Below are 22881 nucleotides of genomic sequence, written 5' to 3'. Positions count from 1 at the left end.
ACAGTATCTTTTAGCCACCTTTTCTCACTGTAGTCCTCCATAGACTGAAACTGAAACTGTTCCAAATTGGGGCAGGGCAGGGGGAGCAAAATAGCACAGTCTATAGTGTTAAATGACAAGGGGAAATTAGTCTGGCAGTTTCAGAAAACTAATATTTAGGTTTTAAACTGACATGGAGACTGTCAACTCCATTTCTGTAGCTCACAAACCAATTTTTTTCTGGAGAAGATGGTATAGATGGTATTCTTCTTTAATTGGCAAGGGATGTGAATATCAATCCCTTTTAAAACACAGCAGTAGCTGGGTTATTAGCTCTTTGATAGAATCAAATAATACCAGATAACCAGGTAAGATAATTGTGCTTGCTACTTTTAAGTATTTTGCTTAAAATGCAAGCCAAGGTACAAGAACTAGCTGTTTAAAGTAGATAGTATGAATTCCCTCTTAGTGCTTCCCTGTTAATACATGAAAATTGGTTATTAAAAGTAAATTCATATAGCATTTTGTAAATACAATGTTCCATAAATATGAAGTGATGTCTTCTAAATCACTGCAGTGGTGGTTTGCATGCTCCCTGTCACAAAAGGAGAGAAGAGTTAATTGTTTACTGCAGCACACATCACTCTGAGTCATGTAAACCTTCTGATCTTTCAAGAAGTTGCATTCTTTAACACTTAAAGACCTAGCTGTAGTCTAGATTTATTTTTTTTAATACTGCCATGCTATGTTCTGTTGCAGTTGGAGGGGGTAGTGATTTGAGACTTTGGACAGTTAATGGAGATCTCGTGGGACATGTACACTGCAGGGAAAGTATTTGCTCTGTTGCTTTCTCTAACCAGCCTGAAGGAGTGTCTGTCAATGTGATCGCAGGGGGGCTTGAAAATGGAGTTGTAAGGTAAGCATTTAAAACTTTTATTTATCAAAATGGTTTATAACTTAGGCTCACAGTTTGAGAGCATGTAGCCAAACATCATGCTGATATTTGGCTTTAAAGAAGGTAGACAAGCTGTTGTTCAGTATCCAATCCTAATAGGTGCTAAATAGGTGATGTTTATCACTGAAATATTTATAAAATTAAATGTGAAGAAAAATTACTCTTTCTTCCAGACTGTGGAGTACATGGGACTTGAAGCCAGTACGAGAAATAACATTTTCAAAGTCAGCCAAACCTATTGTAAGGTAAAAAGATCTTAAGTATACAATAAATGGATTTTTTTTTTCTTTGGGGGTGGGTGACCACAACAAAATAGCCTTGAGTATGGAGCGTGGATTTGACATGAGGACAGGAGGTAAACACCCATGTCTAAAAAGAGCAATGCAATCCTACTAATTATTCATGAAAGCAAAAAGAGCACAAGTGTACTGTATTTGTAATGACAGTAATAACTAGGTTCTGCTTCTGGCAGATAGAAATTAGCAGGATTCCCTTGAGAACTGAACAATAGCTACTCTTGTTATTCTTCAGTTTAATATTTTTCCCCAGAATATGTGTAAAAATCATGAGATAATCTTAACTTTGTCAGCCTCAAATAGACAGAGTTTTTTCTCCCTCACAAATAAATGAAAACACTGCATTTTCCCTGACTGCTTTTTTCTGATGCTGGAGGGAAACGGTAGAGAAGGGAGTAAAGGAAACTCAGAGGAGCCCGGAAGCTGCCATTTTTGGAGTGCTTGTGTAATTTTCTCTTGAGTCCCCTTGATGATTTATATAAGCAGAATTATTCTCATGCCAAAGTGTTTTCAGAACACAGTCAAAAGACTGAGTCTTTGATATCCGCAGTGGTATAGTACCCTCCACAGAGGTCTTAGTTATGCCAAAATTTTATCATCTTAATGTTAGCATAGTAACAAATTACTCTGAAAATTTTTGACCATTGCTGAAATATCATTTAAAATCCAAACCACTAATCACCATTTTTTTAGAAATTAAAAACATTGTCTGATAGCAGTACTGTCTTTGTTACCTCATTTAAGAAGCATATTTCACAAAGCTTGTTGATAATGATTTAGTAGCTATTTAATAATTTAAAGTTTCCTGCTTAAATGAGACAGAAAATGGATGCTGACCTTCGTGCTCTCTAACATTACCCATGGCGTGACTGAAGGGCTTTACTACTGTTATAGCGCAAGAAATGCCCGGCTGAACAAAAGTCCTATGCTGTGCCATGAAATCTGATGGATTTAGTTTCTGCCTTTGTCAGCAAGCCAGTTCAGAGGGCACTGAGTTCTGTTGCTGAAAAGCCTTCCTTTCAGAAGCAGAAGGGGCAGCCCAGGGAAAGAGTAGGATGCTGCTACTGATCCTACCCTTTTCTTTGACACTGCAAAGAAACGAGTACCAAACTGCATGGCATGTTGAAGTGCTGGACAAAGCTGTAGTTTAGTCTGGTTACAAAAATGAATAAGCAGGTATATGCAAACGTATTACTATGTTAATGTATGCACTGGGTCTCCCCTGAGAACTAATCTTTGTTGGCTATACTTGTATGGTGTTTTTTTTTTAATGTCTTCTAGCATTTTAAATAGCCAAATCTTATACAAAAAGAGATTGTCTTCTTGTTTTTCAGCCTTACATTTTCCTGTGATGGTCATCACTTGTTCACAGCTAATAGTGACGGAAACGTTATAGCTTGGTGTCGCAAGGACCAGCAGCGCTTGAAGCTACCCATGTTCTATTCATTCCTTAGCAGCTATGCGGCTGGGTGATGACTATTTTTGCTGCTAACTTATGTCTCTGATGCACTTTAAATCCAAAATAAATTATAGAATCTTATTTAACTGGATTTTGAAGTAGTTTGAATGTCTCTAGAATGACTGAATAGACTTTTAAAAAAGAGCTCTCTAAGGTGGTGTAAAATTGCATATGTGCATGCACAAACTTGAAGCATATCCGGGTCACCAGGAAGCTCTGGTCATATACTCCAATACCAGCGAAGTGACTCATAAATGCTCTAACATACAAGTCAAAATGCTGCAATATAAAACATGATAGTATTTTTTTTATCACTTCTTGGACAGAAGTATTTAAAAAATTGATTGATAATGCTTATTCCCCTTCTTATGTTGTAAAATATTGGCAGCATAAAGTTCTGTAAATATCTGTTAAAATGTCAGCATATGTATATCTGATTAGTTGAGCATGGTATGGTTAGCTCTGGGATAAGCAACCCAAAACCTAAAAATCCAAGATCACTGAAAATTGCTTTTTTTGAGAAGCAAAGAACTTAGTAGGTGCTATTTGCACCATCTTACGCTAAGAATTTAATTTCTGTTATCTTTGTAATTTTTGCCATCTTCTCTGTTAGTATAATGGTCTTTACAACAGACAAAAATAAAATACTTGTCTTAGTGATGGGTAAACAACTCATGGCATAGTGAAGCAATAGTGAGATCACATTTTGGTTTTGTTTTTTAATGTAGTGTTAACTCCCTAACTTGGTAACACCTAGTTATTGCGGTTCTGTGGCAGTATATGTTATATACACACAATGCTTATCTTCCAGAGCTCTAAAAAAAAAAAAAAGTATTAAAGAAGGCACAGATGTGCCCCTGTTCTAGCGTCACTGAAGTTCAATACACTGTAAAATGCTGGAATCTAACTGCTTGAATAATCAATGTTCATAGGCATCAGATGATTTGGAAGAGTTTACACAGATACACTGTGCAAATATGTTATTTATTCCTAGGTGCTATTTTTTTGAGGACAAAAATAAGCCTCCAGTTGTGAAAGGCTTAACAAATTTGAATTCTTAGGCCAGATCAAAAATTAACATTTCAGTTGATGGATTTGAAGACCTCTAAACCTGACACCATGAATGAGTGCCTGCTAGTCATGCGAATGGTAAAACAAGAATGCTACGCCAGTCTGATGTAGTTACATTTTTCTTTTAAATTGCTTTGCTTTTTCATCATTGACATGTTCTGCTATTGCCGTACAAACTGCTATATCTTCTCATGTTTAAGGTTTATCTGCCTTCAAAACACTGAATATGAAGTTGTCAAGTTGTGATGAAGGTGACATAGACACAAGAAATCTTTACACTTCTTTTGAAAATTCCAGTCTTCGGAAATTCTTGCAACTTTTCAAACTAGAAAAACTTCAGGAAAATATTTTCATAGTCCATGACACAAAGGCTGATCTGTGGTTCAATTAAGCAAGTGGCTACATACTGTATGAATTGAATTTTAAACTGCATATATTGTAGCAGTGTTGTATGGGATGGCTTTAGTCATGTTTTTCACTGTCTAAATGTTAATGTAAGGTCCAAATACAGACTGAAAAGCGTCCTGGCTCATGTTGAAGTGATGTGCTTTGTTTAAGAGAGAAAATACACATATTGTGGGCTTGGGGTGCTTTTGTGCTCCCCGGTTTGGGGTGTTGCTCACAAAGGCTTATTTTTATAAAGTAGAATTCTACTTGTTACAAATCAACATGCAAAATTGCTGGCCTTGTAAAGAGTGCAATATTATATTTTTATGTAAAAGTAAAAATGATTTTTTGAAGCAAGGAATATTTATTCAGCTTAACATTCTGAAACTATTAAAATAACATTGCAATAGTATCTGTGCATGATGTACTGAAATTTCCTGTAAATATCACATTCCACACTGTCTTTGTATACACTGTCACACTGTTGGGTAATAAACAGATCTTTGTACCAAATCGTTTGAGATGGATTAGAAACATGTTTCTGGCTCAGTTTCACCTCTCTTCTTTTAGGGATCCTTTGCACACCTTGCTCCAGATCAATTTCTGTTGGTTCATGTCTTTCATATTTTAAAAATAATGAAGTGGGGAAGTTCTGTTTATGGACTACATTATGTGGCTGTCAAACCGAATGGAGGGGTATAAGATTGGAAGTGGGAAACCCCAGGCATATGACTTTGCACATGTGTGCATGTGTCTTTCCTTCCCATAGGATGTGTGGCTACAATTCGGATGAAGTGATGGCTCTCAAAGCAGAGACATTTCCCTTCCTCCCAGCTGCCTCCTCCCTGAGAACCGGACTGAGCTAAAGGAAAGGCAGAAAAGCAACTCCTCTCTGGATTCTCTGAGGGAAGGATGAAAACGGTGCTGGGTTGGAAATTGGAGATGGGGATCTCTGGGAGGTTTCTGACAGAGTATGCAAGGTCCTTCCTGTTGGAAGCCAGGGTTTCGGAGAGGTTCATGTGCTAAGGCCTATCTATGCAATACTACTTGCAGGATTCTGTGGTAAACCCAGATGACTGTGTTCTGATTGCGGACATACATGGTGAGAGAGGGAAGGGGGAGGCAATAGCAAGATACTCATTTGTGGGGGTGAGAGGAGAGGGAGTCTCCAAATCATTACTGAAAAAGGGAACACTGATCTCAGGCTTGAGATCCACTGTTTAGACAAACCCATGACAGTGAATAGGAGAAACAAAAGAAAACTGGTAGAGAACTGCATCTGTGAACTGAATTAAACATGACAACCATTTTTCCTAAAGAAAATTTTTCTGTGACAAAATAAAAACACCTTTCAGCTTTGACTCTGAAACATCAACTTCAAGGATCTTCTTTGCATTTAAACTACACCTATCTTTGGAGAAACAGTTGAAAGAGTTCCTTCATACTTCCCCCTGCCTCCAGGATTTCTTGATTTTTACTATGATTGCAGGATTTACTATGCATTTTTGTGGCTAGAACTCTAGAGAGCAGTAGGGAAAAACATCACCTGGTTTGCTGCTAACAACTTTTGTTTGCCTTTCAGTTTTGGTCATGCTTTGTTTTGTTTAAAGCTGTGTTGGCTTATTTTTTTCTTCTTGCATATGCAAATAGAAGTCATACTTATGCTGCTACTCTGTCACAAAAAATATAAAATACTATGTAAAAACCTCTGCTTGCCTTGAAAAATATCCACCAGAACATTAGTTCTAGAGGTACAGACAGCACTGTTTTCTTTGCTACTGTAGTAAGTTACAAACTACTGACAAACATCCTTCATGCTAGTAAGATATAGTAGAGATTTACTTGCCATTACTGCTCTGGACTGGAGTCATAAAGCTGCTGATTTTGCACCTGGATTTCTGTAATAGGCTGTATGTATTTCACAATTTGGGCAGGTCAGTTTTGAAAGGGGATTGAGAGCTATATGTGACTAGTCTGATTAGACTCTTACACTTTCCTGGGCTACCCAGCAGAAAGTTAAGTGAAAACACGAGTTTGCTCACTGTTCCTAGCTTTGAGCTAGCATTCCCAGAAAAATTACAACAATCCAGATTCTCTAACAAATGAATAAGGCCCATGTAAGCCTCATTGGGGCTAGTTCATGTAGATTCAAGAAATAGAAATTCATGCTAGCTGGTAATGGGTATTGCATTCAAAACCTATAGGCTAACTCTGGTAGGAGACTCCTGGTTGTGGTGGAACATACAAGTTTGCATATTAAAGAGAAAACATCTCTATAATATATGATGAAAAAACCACTTTAAAACAGCCATTTTTGCCCCTTATATTTTTAGCTTAAAGAATAAAATTGTTAGAATCCAGTGGTAAAAATGTTGTGTAAATCAGTGACAACTGTCTGATTATCTGAACTGTCTAGCAAGTGTTCTTTGTCTAATAGCATGTAAATCCTTTGTCTAGTAAACAAAGCCTTTTGTAGAATGATGATGCAATTAAATGTGACTGAAACAGTAGCAGCATGGGCCAGTTAAGTTTCCTACCAGTTTCTGGCACTCTAGTTAAGGTAAGCTTATGAACTTCCCTATTTATATTCACTAATGTTTACCTTCTTCCTGCTGCATTTCCTTCTCCTAAGCCTCTACCCTAAAAGCCACTGACTCAGTCTTTGACGAGGCTGCCCTTGCTCCCAAAGCACCTTTAGAAATGGGGCCTTTCCCTGTTCTCTTTCATATAGAAAATGAATGAGACTTGGCCATGTTTCTGCTATTAAGATGGAATGATAAACAGTGGTGATAGCGGGCTAAGAGAAAAGGGTGACAAATGCACATCTCTCCAGAGGGAGCAGCCACCTTACTGGGGAACAAAATAAATGAGATTGTGGTGGTGGTACTCCTGCCGATGTGTTAATTATTGGGGCAGACTCATTTTTCAGTTAAAAATGTTAATTGGTGGTTTAACTGCCACTGACCTTTATGGTCGACTCTCAAATTTGCAATGGAGAAGCCTATAAAAATCGATCTGTAATGCTGAATTGTTTTATTCTGACGTACTAGTTTTGACAAGGTGAGTCTTAGCGGTCCCTCTTCCACAGTGGTTCCTTTTTTCACAGTGGGCTTTTTTTTTGTTGGGTTTTTTTTTTTTTTTACTTCACCCTTTGTTCAGCGTGAGGAAGGGACAGGCAGTTAGGGCTCTTGCCCAAAAACCCTCTGTCGTACAGGCTTGGCCCGTTCCATGTCTTAGAAATACCTGGATGACTGCTTGATCCCCAGCGTCTGCTGGAATGGGAGAGGTAGGTGGCTGCAGCAGTAAAATGGAGGCGAGTGCTCGCCAGCACGCTGCTGACAGGTGCCGCTGCCCGGGCCCGGGGCGGAAGACGGTAAAGCTGCGAAGGCGGGACGGGAGGGGACGGCGCCTCAAGCGCCGCTGACGGCCGGGGCCCGCTTCCCGCCCAGCGCTCCGCGGCCGGCTGGCGGCTGCGAGCCGTTAGCGGCTGCGAGCCGTTAACGGCCGCGCCCGCCGCGCGGGGAGGGCCGCTGGCGGGGGCCGCGCCGCGGGAGGCGCGAAGGCGGCGGCAGCCCCGAAGGCGGCGGCAGCCCTTGGCCGCCTCGCCTCGCCTCGCCCCGCCCGTCCGCGCCATGTGCCGGCGCCGGGCTGCCAGCCGCCTCGCTGCCTGCTTGCTTGCCGCCGCCCCCGCACGGTGAGTGCCCCGGCGGCGCCGGGCGAGGCCCCGCCGCTGCGCGACAGGCGGGAGAAGGTGGCGGGTGGGGCGAGGCGGGATGAGGGCAGCTGAACCGGCGGCGGGGGCGGCCCTGGCCGGGGCGCCAGCCCAGCGGGCGGGCTGGTAGCGGCGCTTCCCCGCGGGGGTTGAACCGCCGCTGTGAGGACTCTGGGGAGCCGGGAGACCCGCGGCTGCGCCGCGCTGCCCGGCAGCCCGGTTGGTCCCGTCGGCTGTGAGTAGCAACGCTGCTTGTGGAGTTCACCCGGTTACCCGCAGAAGTCAGCTTCGGGCTCTGGGTTCTGCCGTTGTTGTTGTCTTCGGGGGGGGGGCGGGCCGGCGGTCGTCCTTCTCCGAAAATCCTGCTTTGACCCCAGGTCCCCCTTCCCGCGGGCGGTGGTCTGGGGGCTCTTCCTTCAGCTGGCGGCTGTGAAGGCGCAAGAAAGTGGCTGCTTTTCCTGCTGACCGGTTCGCATTGATGGAGGAATAAATCTGACTGCCCAGCTGCTGCCGGCGGTCGTTATTAATGTGCGGTGCTGTAAACTGCTGCACGGTAAAACGCTTAAGGTAGCTCAGCGAGACAGAAAACCTGGAATAACAACTTGAAAAACGTTTATGTCCTGCAGCTAATAAAGTGGTAAGCTTCTTGGAGGCGTTTTCTCTCATTATATGTTCCAATTCAGTTCAAATACATTTTAAACAGCATTTAAGCGGTATAATCAAACTTCCCCGTGTATTTAAAAGGTCACAACTATCTTTTAAAGTTAGCCGAAGAGGTAAAATAGTAGGTAGGTCTCATCTTTCTCTCTCAGACTTTCTGGATCTCTGCTGGTTTGCTGGACTGTACGTGCACATAACCTGTATGCTGATGATAAATATGTTGCATAAAAAGATTGTCCTTGTGAAATGTCACATTGGTTCAGCCATTGTTTCTTTAGATTTTACATGTTGAGAAGCGAGATGATATTTTTGGATAGAAGATTTGGGCATGCTGGCAAGAATTTTTGGAACTTGACAGTTGGACTGAGTATAGTACCTATGTTAGACGAAAACTGAGCTGTTGAAGTTTGGCTGTTTTGCAGTTACACGATCAGTCATTTTTGAAGGCACCATATTTATGGAATGAAAATTATATTCTCTCCTTATCGTGAACAATAGTCTTGCCTTTAATCTAATCATTTCTGCTCGTACCACTAAGCTTCTACTTAGTGGATGGAGTATAACATTGTAACTTTCTATTATTTCTTTGTGCAGCCGTGGAATAGGGAAAGCAAAAGGATTCCTTAGCTTCTTTCTCTGTTTATACAGCTACATCAGGTGTGGTAAATCTTGGAGCAAGAACTGCGAGAGTAGGGACAGTTGTTCCTATCCCCTCTGTGCCCTGCAGGTGAAGGGGAAATTATCTATGTGGACCATGATGCTAGCTCAGATAGCTAGTGCTCTTAGTGCAGGGGTATTTCTTAAGTTTCTCTTACCTGAATAGCAACTGTGGAACTCCTTCCCCCCCCACCCCCACCCCCCCCCCCCCGATCTTCCTTTGATATGCCAGTTTGGCATCAAACAGCAGTGAGGCTGTAAAGTTTGCGATTTATATTCCTGGTGTGTTTGCAAGTGGATAATGAAATGTGGGGATCTTTCCACAATTTAGAATGTGATTTACAGGTCATTGTTCAGGGATGATTCCCGCTAATGTCACTAGGACTTAGTTGTGCGATTGGGTTAAATTTTCTATTGTGTTTTGTGGTCCAGGAAGTACAGAGCTTGTGTGGAAGATGTTCTTCAGAGTCATTAAACCCATGTTTTCTAGTAATTTCAGGTCCATCACTTTAGATTGCTGAAAGAAAATAGAAGGCAACAATTGGGTTTAGGTCTTTTTAGATTGAATTCTACAGGTCTCGCTTTTGGTACGGTGTTTTAGGGTTGTACTTGGAAGTGGAGGGGGGAAAAATTGCAGTGCAGCTTTTCGTCCATGTTGGTTGTAGAAATCTGTACAGAAGAGCTTGAAAACTATATTTTGCTTCTATGTTACTCAAATTTTCAGACTTTTTCTGCATTTTACTAACAAGTATTTATATAAAGTTTGGTAAATGTAGGTTGCGCTCCTTACCCCTATGCAAGGTCAAGCTGTACCTGCAAATACTTAAGCAACTTCCTGGGTTATCATAAGATAAGTTGGCCTTTGAAGTGCTGTTGGGTACAATCTAATCTATTCTAAAAACAAATAAAGAAATGTTGCTCTTCACGAGCATTTTTATGAGTCCTGGAGATTAAGATCTTTGGCACAAATGAGTTAACTGCACCCAGAAAGAAGATTAAGTTCATGTGAGCTAAAAACACCCAAAACCCCAGAAAATTCAACTGGCTGGGAGGCTGTCGTTACACAGCTTTCAGAAGCAATGCTTCAGGAAACGGCTGGCTAGCGTGGTGTGCCAGTCAGCAGAAACTACTTGGCTGAAAAAGGCCATGTAGCTGCTGTCTTTATTCTTTGTTAACGCGATCAGTGTTCCCCTTAAAGGCAAGAGTCACAGGGACTAGATTAATGAGCTCAGTGTGCTGCATAAAAATAATAGTGGATAAATGAGCTTGTATATAATCTAGGTCCGCTGTCATGCATCAGTAACATGTAGGCTGCACGTAGTCTGATCACTAACATAGTTACTGTAACTACGGCGATTATCAGGACCCGTGTACGTGTGTATCAATCTAACTTAATAGGTGGCTGTTGGAAAAACAACCAGGAATGAGCATTAGTGAACCCATCTGAGAAATTTCTGGTTCAAGGCTTTTTAGGGAATTTAAAAGATGGGGAGAAGTTAATTCCTTTTAAGCATCAAAGGAAGCATGTCCAGCAGGTTGAGGGAGGCAATTCTGCCCCTCTACTCTGGTGAGACCCCACCTGGAGTACTGCGTCCAGCTCTGGAGCCCTCAGCACAGGAAAGACATGGACCTGTTGGAGCGGTCCAGAGCGGGGCTATGAAAATGAACCAAGGGATGGAACACCTCTCTTATGAGGAAAGGCTGAGAGAGTTGGGGTTGTTCAGCCTGGAGAAGAGAAGGCTCCAGGGAGACCTTACTGCAGCCTTTCAGTACTTAAAGGGGGCCTATAAGAAAGATGGGGGCAAACTTTTTAGCAGGACCTGCTGTGATAGGACGAGTAATAGTTTTAAACTAAAAGAGGATAGATTTAGACTAGATATAAGGAAGACATTTTTTACGATGAAGGTGGTGAAACACTGGAACAGGTTGCCCAGAGAGGTGGTAGATGCCCCATCCCTGGAAACATTCAAGGTCAGGTTGGACAGAGCTCTGAGCAACCTGGTCTAGTTGAAGATGTCCCTGCTTATTGCAGTGGGGTTGGACTAGATGATCTTTGAAGGTCCCTTCCAACCCAAACCATTCTGTGATTCTGTGATCCTGTAGGCTGCCTCCCCCCCCAGATATAATACAAAGCTTATTGTGCCATCCCGGGGGTCTAAAGACCTCAAGAATACTTGACTAAAGGAAGCTGTCTTAGGAGAGAGGGTTGGAGCCATTTGTCAGGCTGCGGCCTCAAAGGAAACACCGAGAGAGGTCCCACGAGAGGGTGTTTGAAGGAGGAAGCTTCGTCACGTTCCAGGGAGTGGTAGTTCAGGGAGAGGATGTGTAATAGACTCTCCTGTTATCAAAATTTCTTTTCTCTCTAGAGCTCTACTTCTAAGTAACAATGTTATTTAGTTAAAGAATATTAAGCTTAAGGTTATTAAAGAATATCACAGGTCCTAAAGAGAGCAGAACCAGGTCTCAGCCAAAGCTTTGTCTGCAAAGAGGATCAGTTGATCGCAGCCTGGTTTGGAAGTGAGTACAATTCTCGTTGTCGACGTCTCTTCATACGTAATAGGGCCTTAAGTGATGCGCAAATACGTAATGTATTTGCAGAGGGTGAGAGAAGGCAGAGGTATATGTAGCTTGGTAAGTGAAATGTGAAATGGGAGAAATCCATCTTACAAAGTTCTGGAACCAGAACTGTCTGTATGAAAAAAAAGAGATTAGATACTTAAATGGATGCTAAGCACTTCCAGAAATATGCTAGTTAAATATTTAAGTGCGTGTAAAGGCCAGGGTAGGAGCAGGATTTGGAACAGAACAAATGTTTGTGCTTCAGAGTATAAACAAACCTCTTACTCAGGATAAGTGGAAATTTTCTCCAGTGGCTGAAACACCTGGTGGCAGACCTTTTTTCTTTTTTGAAGTTCTTTTTATGAAGCCTCTTATTCTGATTGTTTTCTGATATCGTGAAATAGTTTACTAGAGAAGATACATATTTTCTTTTTTTCATTTTTCCTCATTTGCTGTTTCAGAATGTAGGTAAGGACATAGTGTGTTTGTGGCGTTGTTTTGGAAACATGGTTTGGATTTTTTAAAGCATTTTTGTGCCTAATAGCCTTTTCAAAATTCCATTATGGTCTTAACTCAATCTCTTACTCAGTAGATACTTAAAAACTAGCTGGAAGTACTAGAAACAGTGTTCTCGCCAACTTCAATGCAGCCAGTGATGGTTCAAATTGTCTTGCTCTAACGTTTATAACTTTTACAGTTTGAGTGAATGAATTGCCAGGAAAGCTTGGGAGATCTGGAATTCTCTGGACTGTTCATGGAGTTTCAGTTGCTTAATTCAGTTTAATTTAAATGTATTCTTCAAAATTAAATTTCTGATTTGCCTCTGGACTTGGGCTGTGGCAAATGTAGAAATGGCTCTGTGACTACGTTTAGCTTTGACTTTTTTGGCTCTGTGGTCATTAGTAGTCTAGCTGTGGAGATGACAGCAAAATTTAAATGATTCGTACTTGTTTACAAAATGATACCCCCACAAAGATAAATGTGTTTATCCTTATCTTTATGGATAGGTCAAGACTTAAAAGCTAGGGGATTGAGTCAAACAAAAAGTCCAGATATGAGCTATAATGCAGAACCTCTTGCTCTTGTGAATGTCTCATATCCTTTCTGCTTGTCCACTGCAAGTCAAAACACATCTGAAAATTGTTTGGAGGCTGTCGGTTGCTTGTGGGTTTTTGTACCGTACATGGCATTTTATGCAAAGCCAGTTCCTCCATGTGCATTTAATCCCGTGCCTTGTGAGGAATATGAGTTAAAAGCTTGTAAACAAAGACCAAGACAAAAAAAAAAAAAGCTACTTGTGTTCTGACATGATATTAGTTCGTCAGAGTGCATACAAGGGGGAAACTTGTGTTCCATTCAAACAACAAACACGTGTACAGAAAACCTGTTCTTTGTCTTGGCATATATTAAAGCTCTTGTTTTATTTTGCACAGTTAATATATTTTAAGGTAGCATTTTGCCTACCTAGACTTATACAAGTGCTGAAAAGCATTGTTTTGCTTCTTCAAATTAGCGTTGAGCATGGTTCACCATCAAATTTGTATTGCACCATCCCATTTTACAGCACAGGTTACCGATTTTAGAAAGGAGAAGAAACAGCTATCTTTGCCTTGTCTTTGAACATCTGTGTTTCGAAAACATCTGTGAAATCAAAGCAGTTAAAAAGTTATTCCTCTGTTCTTTTTGTGCTCTGGATTGTGTACTTCTATTGACTCTAACACGCTTAAGACATTGTATATACCATTTTTTTACAAGAGCGTTTCCTGTGTCCTACTTGATTTCCTGTTTGTATCTCATACCCCAGTGACTGGATCAGGTAAACTAGTGAGGTTCAACAAGGGAAATTTGTGTAGTTCTAGGTGTTCGCTTCTTGTCCAGAAATAAGCCGGAAGTATTCATTTTGAAAGACCTGAGCGTAAAACTCTTTTGGCAGCAATACAAAATGCCTCCTTTCGTGTCTTTTCTCCTGTGTCCCATCTGCTTCTCACACCCTGTGTCCTTTGTGTTGCCTAACTTTGTATTGGTTTCTAACACTGGGTGCTAGACTAACCTTCAGGGGGCACTTGTGGCATACCATATATACAGGACCAGAGGGTGAGTGTTTTGGCTGATTGAAACCTCAGCACCCAGTCTTACTAGGCAGTATAACTAGTCCAGGACCTGTCTAGGTCATCTGTATCCTATTTTACCTTTCTTTCCATGTGGGCTTAGCCCAACTCCCAATGACTTCAAAATAGTAGCTATTACTTGTGCTGGACCAGTGCTGCATAATGGTATCAGCATGAGGTCTCCTAACGTGCAGACCACCATGTTGTAAGTTTATTCAAGGTTTGAATGTAGTTGTCTTGACTAATCTGGTAACAATGCTGAGGGCTGCACGATAACAAGTTGACTTACCCTCAAGCCCTCGGGGAGTAGCAATGCAAGAAAACCAAACGCTGACATACCTTAATTAGATGTCCCTTCCCAAGAGCTGCAGATCTCTCAAAAAAATAATGCATTCCTATACTGTATGGTATATGTACTAGTTTTTAGTCATCTTTAGACTTCACTGCGGATGTGTAAGGAAAAAGTTGGAACCACTGCATTATTTCTTCTTAATCTGTTACTTCATTTCTAAACTCCTTAGATCTACAGTCAGAATTTTGACTCATTCTCTCTCTTAAAATTTCTCTTTTTCTGATGCTTGGTGAGAGCAGTGTGGCATTCATTTCCATTGTGCACGTTTCTGAACTTGTTTTCATGTTACTCGGTGTAACTGGGGTATGGAGCCAAACTGCGTAATGGCTGCAAGGTCTGTCTGTGACAGCTCTTCTGTGTTGGCAGTCTGAACCAGGACAACCATTTCTACACTGAAATGATAGCCATGTACTCTGCATTTGTATGTTGTTTGCAGAATTCAGACTGAATCATGGTAGTTGAGGACACAAATATGTAATGCAATAAGGTGCTATTGAACAAGAGAACAGAAATAAACGGTGTCTGGTTTGTATTTGTGACCTACAGCCTGGCACTGTCAGTGTGGTGGCTGAGGGTTGATTAGATTTCGGGTAACTGTCTTCTCAGTAATTGCTGTATTTGCTACCTGTACTTTTAAATTGTCTCAACTTTGTCTCTTCTAGGAAAAACAAAATGAAGGAACTAGTGTCAAACAGTACAACCAATATATCTCAAGCCAGGAAAGCTGTGGAACAGTTAAAAATGGAAGCATACATGGATAGGATGAAGGTAAACTTAGACTTATTGTTGATACTTTGAATTCACTCACTAGTTTGTGGTGCAGCCTCCCTTTAATATTGCAGAAAGACTCGATCAGCTGAAAGCAAAATTCTGTGTTGAGCTATAAAACAGTATTCAGTACTGTGAATTAGTTAGGTGCTAACTGCTTGGCTCTAGTGAAGTGATTTTCAAAGACTGTCTCCTAGTCTGCCTTTTATATCTGTCAAAAATGGTATTTTGTGAAATATTTAAAATCAGTTGGAAGATGCACAGGTACTCTTCTTTGTCACCTGCAGCTGAAAATAAGTGCATCTCAGGTTTCTCGGTGGTAGGGTAAGCTGTCCTTTAAGAACTGGAATAAGTCTTCAAGATATTGCAGTTCTTTTGAATAATGATGAGACAAGCTGAATTGCTTTGTTTTGTTTTAGCACAGACATCATTGCACAAAAAATACGTATGATTACAATGTTCAGTTAATGATTCTTCACACTTGATAGCGTGTTGTATGTGAAGGTTTGGTTTTATCATGCCTCTAAATGTATGTGGATTAAATGTTTTAACTAAAGGCACTATTAAACAGAGGTTTTAACCAGAAAAGCCTGTGGGATTATTCTTTCCTGTCATTCTGCCTTCCACTAAGCCAAAATTTTGTGAATAAATCAAGCACCGAAAAACTAATCATGTCATAGAAAGTTTTAAGAAAGCAATGCTCATATCTTTTGCACTTGCGCTCGCTCGCTCTCTGCGCGCCTCTGAAAATAGGGAATAATTATTTGGATGAAAATTCCAGCCTCTACAAGTAAGAAGATTTTAGAGATGGAAAGACTAGAAAAAGGAATGCATTTAAATAATCGTTTTTTCTGCAAACAGCTGTATCCGAGTTGTTACAAACTGTAACTGTTTGTAACTGAGGCTACAAACTCAGTAAGACGGTTTAGAAATGTTGTACATTAAATTTTTCATGTACTCTTAACTCAGTCTGTTTGTCCATCCATCCTGTGTGCTGAAATCCTGCATGTAGTCAGCATGGGGGCAATAGTATATAATTACAATTTTAAAATAGTATTAGATCATAAACTCACTATTAATAATTCAGAAATATTAGTGCAATTCACATGAGTAGTCAATCTTGCTTATAAGAAAATACAAATTTCAGTTGCTCCGTTTTATTGCAGTTTATAGCAATGTCTTGTAAGACCACTGAATTTGAAAAACTATAGTTTCTATCTTGTATAGCGTCTTGACAAATTCGTCACTTAATAGATGCCTGTTCACAGGGACAGGTATTTCTGTTTCCGTCAGTAAGGGAGGGTCTGCCTTTTCAGTGTTCAATGGGGTTAGTCCCCCGATTCAGGTCGTATTGCAGCTGCATGAAAAACAGAACTGACAAGAAGGAGCGGGTGTGCACAAGCAGCAGAGGAAAGGGTTGGAAAAATACGGCCCAGTTTACTGAAATTTGAAATTGTTGATACTTAGTATAAACTTGCTTTTATAGAATCGGTGATAACTGTCACATACCACATCATTAGCTCAGTTATGCAGATAGCTTCATTAGTTAGATGTATAAAGTTCTTAATTACATATGCAAGAAAGACATAGGTTATTTTTACAGTTAGTTTAATTAACAAGAACAGAGTTGTTAGCAACTGTGGCAGACCTAAAAAACAAATAGCTCGAAGGTGCAATTATTTTACCTTTCAAAATAGCTTGGGACCAAAAGGGCACCAAAGAAAATCTGATGTGTTTCAGTATTCTGAAGGTTCCTATACTAACATAAACCAAATGATTTGCAAAAGGTTGATGTCTTAATTTCTAGATTTTCTTTGAACAATTATATGAAGGTTTGTGAGAAGGGATTGGTTGGCTTTTTATTCCCCCGAGATCTGCTTTGACTTTTAATCTTGGAAACAGTTAAGTGTGTGTTTCAGTGTAGCCAGATTTTACCGAGAGACTTTCCAGTGGTTTCAACAGGAGATTTTGAGTTCCCCGATCATAACTGTAAAGGTAGGGAAATGAACTTACTTCCTTTTCTTCTGGTGTTTTGCATCTGCTTAAACGAGTTAGACATTTAACAAAGGATCAGTGCTTTCCAAATAATTTAATTAAACACTGTTTTGCAAGTAGCTATAACCAAGCGGTTATTCCCATAATAGACAAGACCACATTGTTAACATTAAAAAGGATTTTTTCAAGGTGCCCTCATTATTAACTAGGGAAATCAGAAGTTCCCGCTTGTGTTTGTACTACAAAGGCGTTTTGTTTTCTGTGCATAGGAGCTGCTGTAACCAGCAAGAGTTAGGTCCGCTCAATTAAAATCTTGTAGTTAGAAGTATGTTCATAGTTGCCCATTCCCTGCTGTGTTCTGGGTTTTTCAACTGATTCAAAGATCAAGTCCTGTAACCAGTCAGAGCAGCAAGCAATGCAGTGTTTTGAGGTTCCACAAAGACAACTCGCTGTTGAGGTGTGAAAGAAACAGGACAACTTAAAAGGGGAGGATGAAGTTATGGTGTATTGATCGGTAGTTGGAAGGAGTATTACTGCGGTGGGTTTTTGTAAACCGTAAGAATCCCAGAAGGATCATAAATTGAACCTGTCTTACTTTCCCGCGGAAGGAACAGCTAGAATTATAATGGAGAAGTCAGTACAAAGCAGGAGGCGCAGATTTCAAGCTAGGAAACATCAAATTAAATCAGTGGCCTCATGACTAGTGGAATGATGCGTCTTCCAAAGATGCTAGCAGTAAAGTTGAGAAAGCAAAGGTGATATTGGTGCTTAATCATAGTTGTTGCCAGAATAAAGCACTGTTTAATCTTCTCTTTGCAAGCAGAAAAGCAAGGAGGAGTGCTCCAACATTTAAGAACCGTGGTGTATCAGTTATTATTCCATTTTCTTTTTTCTTAAGAACGTAGAAAATATACCTAACTGGTTCTGAATAGTGTTGGGAGGTAAGCAACGGGATTGCCAATAAACGTGTGAATCTCTTTGTTTTAGATGTAAAGGATAAGCAGAGTGGGTGTCATAGCAAAGATGGTAATTAGTCACAATCCATGACAAGACACATGACATAGTAATTGCAGCATTTTGCCCTGTCATTGAAGCTTATAATTATTAGTGCAGCTAACAGGATTATGTTCTAACTTTGGCTGTTTTTATCACCTCTGTTATTCTGAAATATAATGGTAAAATTCCACAGTCCTCCTGAGACTAATTCTTTAAAGCATCACGGTTGAGTGTTTTGTTGTTCTTTTTTTTTTTCATCTTGGTAATCGGACAACCAGATGTATTTTTCACTACACAGAATAAAAATAATTGTATAAAATGTGAGATCGGCGTGATACATATATACTCCATCCCCTCTATCTATGCTCTTCGAAAGATTAAAAAAAATGAAATGTTAACTTTCTGTTAGAACTCATCAATCAAACTGGAGTCTGATTTTTTTCTTTAGCCACTTCTGCAATATGTATAAATTACTTTGAATCTGCAGACCGAGCTGTATTGTGTCGAGAGCTGAAATGACAAATGTGTTAACTTCATTTGAATATTCAAATTACATGCATTTATTTTAATTCTTGATAAAAGCTACTCTGAAACTGTCCAGCATCATTCAGCTGCAAAAAAAACCTGAAGGTGAATAAAAGCTATGATAGAGTGGCCTTCATTTAACTTCCTCCCTGACACAAATAGGGTGATCAGCGCGTTGTTTTGTATAGTAACAAACCACAGTGTTGGTCATTAGGCAACCTCTGCATGCTGATGTGCGCTAACGCAGACATTTGTGCTGTAGCCTTAATGCGATGCTCAATGCAGAGGTCTTCCACCACTGTTGTTCCGAATAATAATACTGAGCAGGAAACTTGCTGGAGGCAACGTTGTATTTTACCCTTTTTTTTGGCCACAGTTCTGACTTTGCCAACACTGCGCACGGCCACAGGAACCAATGTTTTCATTGCTCCTGGAATGTGATCAGCTAGCTTAACTCCCCCTAGTAAATGGTCATCATGCCTCTGCACAAGCCTGAGCTACTCCAGTTTAAGTGAAGAAAGGGCTGTAATTCAGTTTTAATCCCAACGGGAGGCTTTCTCCTCCCCAAACCTTTTATTCTTTTAAAAGATGAAAATACATGGCCTAGTACAGGCTGGGAAGTTTAGTTAGTGACAATGTGCTGAAATGTGATCATGTTCCTCAGTTCCTTGTTGCAGGTTTGTTTTCTACTAAATTGTACTATGTATTATGGTTTCTCTAAAAGCAAACTAATTTGTGAATTAAACACTCTGACACTGAATAAAGTGCTTGCTCTGCTTCATGATGTTTGGCATTCCTACCAGGACATTAGAGGACAAGTTAGATACAAAATTTTATGTTGTGCTTTTGCTAGTGAAAATCCTTTTTATTGTTATTTGATGTCAAAGCACAGTAATATGTAGAGAAACGGTTAGGAAATTATATTACAGGGTTTATCGCTTCTGAGAATGATGATTGAAATTGTACTTCTCTTCCGTTGAACGAAAAGCAATATACTCAGGCTGATGCCGCTTATACGTGGAACAAACAAGATAGTTCTAGGGCAGTCAGTCTGTTGAAGTCCAGTGTTGGTTCTCTGCTCCTGTAGGATCAGTCTACTTAAAAAGATTGTTGGTTTCATGACCAAAATAACTTATTCAGTAGCTTAATAATTGAAGACGAAATGTGCTGGGCACCTTTAATCAACCCTGTGTCTGGGACCCAGAGAATTAGACTAGCTCTCCATTAGGTTTTATGGCAGTAATGTCTGTTATGACATAGCACTGAAAATTTCATTGAGCTTTTTGTGGGCACCTGTGGCTCTGAGTTTGACTTGCTCTGTTTGAATGCAAGTGTTCAGGACCAGCTAATAAATTAATGAGAGCATAGAACTGCCTTAATTTGAGGCACGCAGCTGAGCTTGAAGGACAATAGAAAAGTGAAAATGCGTATGTTAAATAATTACGAATGTACTAGTGATTGTCATTACTTGAAAATACTTCTCCAAAATGCTGTGGTGGTACGTTCCTCCTAACATTACTGGAAGCATGCTAACCTCCTCTTCAGTGGATGTGTTCTATGCTAGTTTATACTTTGCTGAGGTATAGCATAGGTCATTAGCAAAGAAAAGTATGTTTGCTGTCTTTGATCTTTCTTGGGCTTGATAGGAATTTCATAGTCCGTCTACATTGTGCCTTTCTTTGGGGAATCTGCTTTTTAAAAATCCACAAGTAAATTTCGATGAAAATTGGGAATATGATAGGATTTCTGAGTTTTCTGTTTGTTCATTACAGTTCTACCTCTCTATTCTAGACAGTGCCCTCGCCCTAAGCCTCATTCTTTTGTCATTGCTTAGCAAGTAGCTAGTTGAAAAGTATGTCTGAAAATAATGACAATCCTTTCTTTTTACTTTGAAGTCCGTCATTTTCCAAACATTTTCGTTTGACCTGCTTCCTGATTCTCTTTTGAGAAGCCCTGGTCCTTCTGAATATCTCTGCTGATTTGCTCAGTTTAGTGCTCAGTCTTCTGCTTTGCGTTGGCCCAGCAGTCTGTTGTTCACATGTAGCGTCTCTGCCCACCCTTTTGTCTCACAGGCCAATTCAAAGGCAGACTCATTTTAAGTAACCTAAACACCCTTGCTTCCTCTGCTAGGAGGATAGTCTATACGGGGATGACAACTATACGTACTTTATGGGTTTAAGCATTCTACAAAGGCATTTTTTAGTGGATGTTTAAAAATAAAAATATCAGTTACTTTCTTCCAGAAGTTAATTTAAATTTCACGCGAATCCTGATCCAACACCCACTGGCTTCATAGGTCTAATCTGAAGCCTACAACAGGCTGAACTCATGCCAAAGCAAGCAGGGTCTGGGGAAGATAAAGCTAACAGTGATGACACACCTGCTAAAAAAATACCCAAAATCTGATTCGTTTTTCCTCTTCTCTATAGTTGTTCAAACACGCTGACCTCAGTGTTTGACTCAGGAGAAGCTGTCATGGTGCTCAGAGAAAAGGCTTTTTTGTAAAGACTTCTATCTCATTTTCTCAACACTTTCACAATATTGGAAACACAGTAATTAAACAGAGCAAAGATACAGAGAGTTGTAAATATCTTGCTAACTGAGCAGAACAAGAATATTTTGTATCTACATTCTAAATTCTTGAAAAAATAAATGACTCACAGTAGCCTAATATCACCAATATTCTTATGGCACAAAGCTGTTTTCAGCTACAGTTGAAATGGTTTAATATTTCATTTTTCACTTTATGCAAAATATCTTGTATGCCAGCACACTGTTACGTTTCTGTAGGACTTTTCAGTAAGCGTAAACCAACGTTCAGAATTTGGAGACTTTTAGAATTGTTCATTTGAGAAGTATAAAAATATTAAGATAAAAAATACTAAGGTAATGCTCAAGTTTAATGCTATGAATAAAGTATTACTTATAATTTACTAAGCAGAAGATATTAGTCTGACTTCATTGAAAAGAGGAATATTTAGCTTAAATGAGAGCTATGGTACGTGATGATCAAGTTTTGCTCCTGATTTATTATTTATTTTTAATCCCACAGTCATGTGCCTAAAGAACTGTTTGTTTGTTTGTTTGTTTTGCATGCAGAGGAGCAAAGGGTAGAGAGGGTGTTTGTGGAAGACCTTGCAGCCTTGCTGCTCTAATGACTGGGAGTCAGAGCTGAAGCAGGCAGCCTCTACAGAAACAGAGCTTCAAGGAGAATCCCTGGTGCTTATGGGCCATTACCATATACGTGTTTTAATGAGTATATGCTCCTGACCTTCCTTCTGATGGAGAGGAACAGCTGAACATGAATCATATAAATTGATACCATCTCATGTCAATATGTTAAATAAAATGTAGATCAGGATTAGCAGGCCTAGTAAGAGCAAGTTCAGAGTTGTGGTCTCTAGTAATTTAAAGGATAAACCAATCTACTCCTATTTTATGATAGCCGCCATTATCATATCTTATATGGAGAATATTTATGCAATGCTGATTGGTTCAGAATTAAGTGTTACAGTAGTTCTCTCTTCTCTTCTATTAGGTATCCAAGGCTGCAGCAGATCTATTGGCATATTGTGATGCTCATATTGGAGAAGATCCCCTTATTATTCCAGTGCCTGCATCTGAAAATCCCTTCAGGGAGAAGAAACTCTTTTGTACTATCCTTTGAGTCAGTTTTCAATTGAAAATGTCTTCTGCTACAGTTTGGTATCAGTGTTGCATGCTTTTCATTCTAGCATTTTTTTTCTTCAGATATCAAGACTTAGCCTATAATGACAGTATTTTTAGAAGGTAGTGCATTTTCTGGTAAAAACTAAAATCCTAAAAAATTCAAGGTAGTCCTTATCTCTCAGACCAATGTACAAGTTTAATTTCAGTTCTTCGTAGTGATTCTTTTGGTCTTAATGAAAGTATTGAGTACAGTCTCAAATTGTAGATATCTTTGCCAGTGATAGATTTTTCTGAGACCTAAATGAGTCATACCGATTCTGAAGCTATTTTTAACATTCTTATTTTCTTTGGAAGGTGAATTTAATTCATTTGCCTTTCCAAATTTATATCTAAAAAGAGTAGTGTGACCTTTCCTCAAGTAGCACTATTTAGGAAAAAAATGCCAGTGATCTACGATGTTTGGAATGATCAGTCTTGTACAGTAAGTGGTGTTTATAAATGTTTTGTGAAGACTGTAATAAACTTGACTACAAAAACAATCTCAGTAAAGCAACATTGTAACTACAAGCAAAATGAAGATTAATAGTTACACACCAGGACTGCATCAATAAAACTGTAGAAAAACGTGTCTCCCTGTATCTTATTTGAATGATAATGATTTAATTTATTTTAGAAAGTAAACTGAACTGTAATGTATCGGCTGTTGCTGAGGGCCTTAGTGGAGGGTGTAAAT

General features: G+C 39.8%; 2 protein-coding genes across 2 annotated transcripts in view; both read left to right on the top strand.

The window, feature by feature from the left end:
* The window catches only part of LYST (lysosomal trafficking regulator), a 69452-nt gene extending 66210 nt beyond the window's left edge, over positions 1–3242 (top strand). Inside the window, exons 50-52 of the mRNA XM_075708503.1 lie at positions 739–895; positions 1108–1179; positions 2565–3242. Coding sequence (XP_075564618.1) covers positions 739–895; positions 1108–1179; positions 2565–2703 — 368 coding nt within the window. The 3' untranslated portion in view covers positions 2704–3242. The remainder of the gene's footprint in view (positions 1–738; positions 896–1107; positions 1180–2564) is intronic.
* An 11622-nt stretch (positions 3243–14864) lies between these two features.
* Positions 14865–22146, top strand: GNG4 (G protein subunit gamma 4). The gene is made up of 2 exons (XM_009488883.2): positions 14865–14963; positions 22018–22146. Exons 1-2 carry the CDS (start codon positions 14868–14870, stop codon positions 22144–22146), a joined length of 225 nt encoding a protein of 74 aa, XP_009487158.1. The 5' UTR covers positions 14865–14867.
* The last annotated feature ends 735 nt before the right edge of the window (positions 22147–22881 follow it).

This window comes from Pelecanus crispus, chromosome 3 (genome assembly GCF_030463565.1).
Source record: "Pelecanus crispus isolate bPelCri1 chromosome 3, bPelCri1.pri, whole genome shotgun sequence".
Taxonomy (NCBI): domain Eukaryota; kingdom Metazoa; phylum Chordata; class Aves; order Pelecaniformes; family Pelecanidae; genus Pelecanus; species Pelecanus crispus.
Note: the sequence above shows the minus strand (reverse complement) of the source record. Positions and strands in the feature narration are given on the sequence as shown.

Bases quoted from the DNA above. Each gene is read 5' to 3' on its own strand.
- GNG4 (XM_009488883.2), top strand. From the start codon at position 14,868: ATGAAGGAACTAGTGTCAAACAGTACAACCAATATATCTCAAGCCAGG. The intron at 14,964-22,017 runs GTAAACTTAGAC...CTCTTCTATTAG, and splicing joins CATACATGGATAGGATGAAG to GTATCCAAGGCTGCAGCAGA.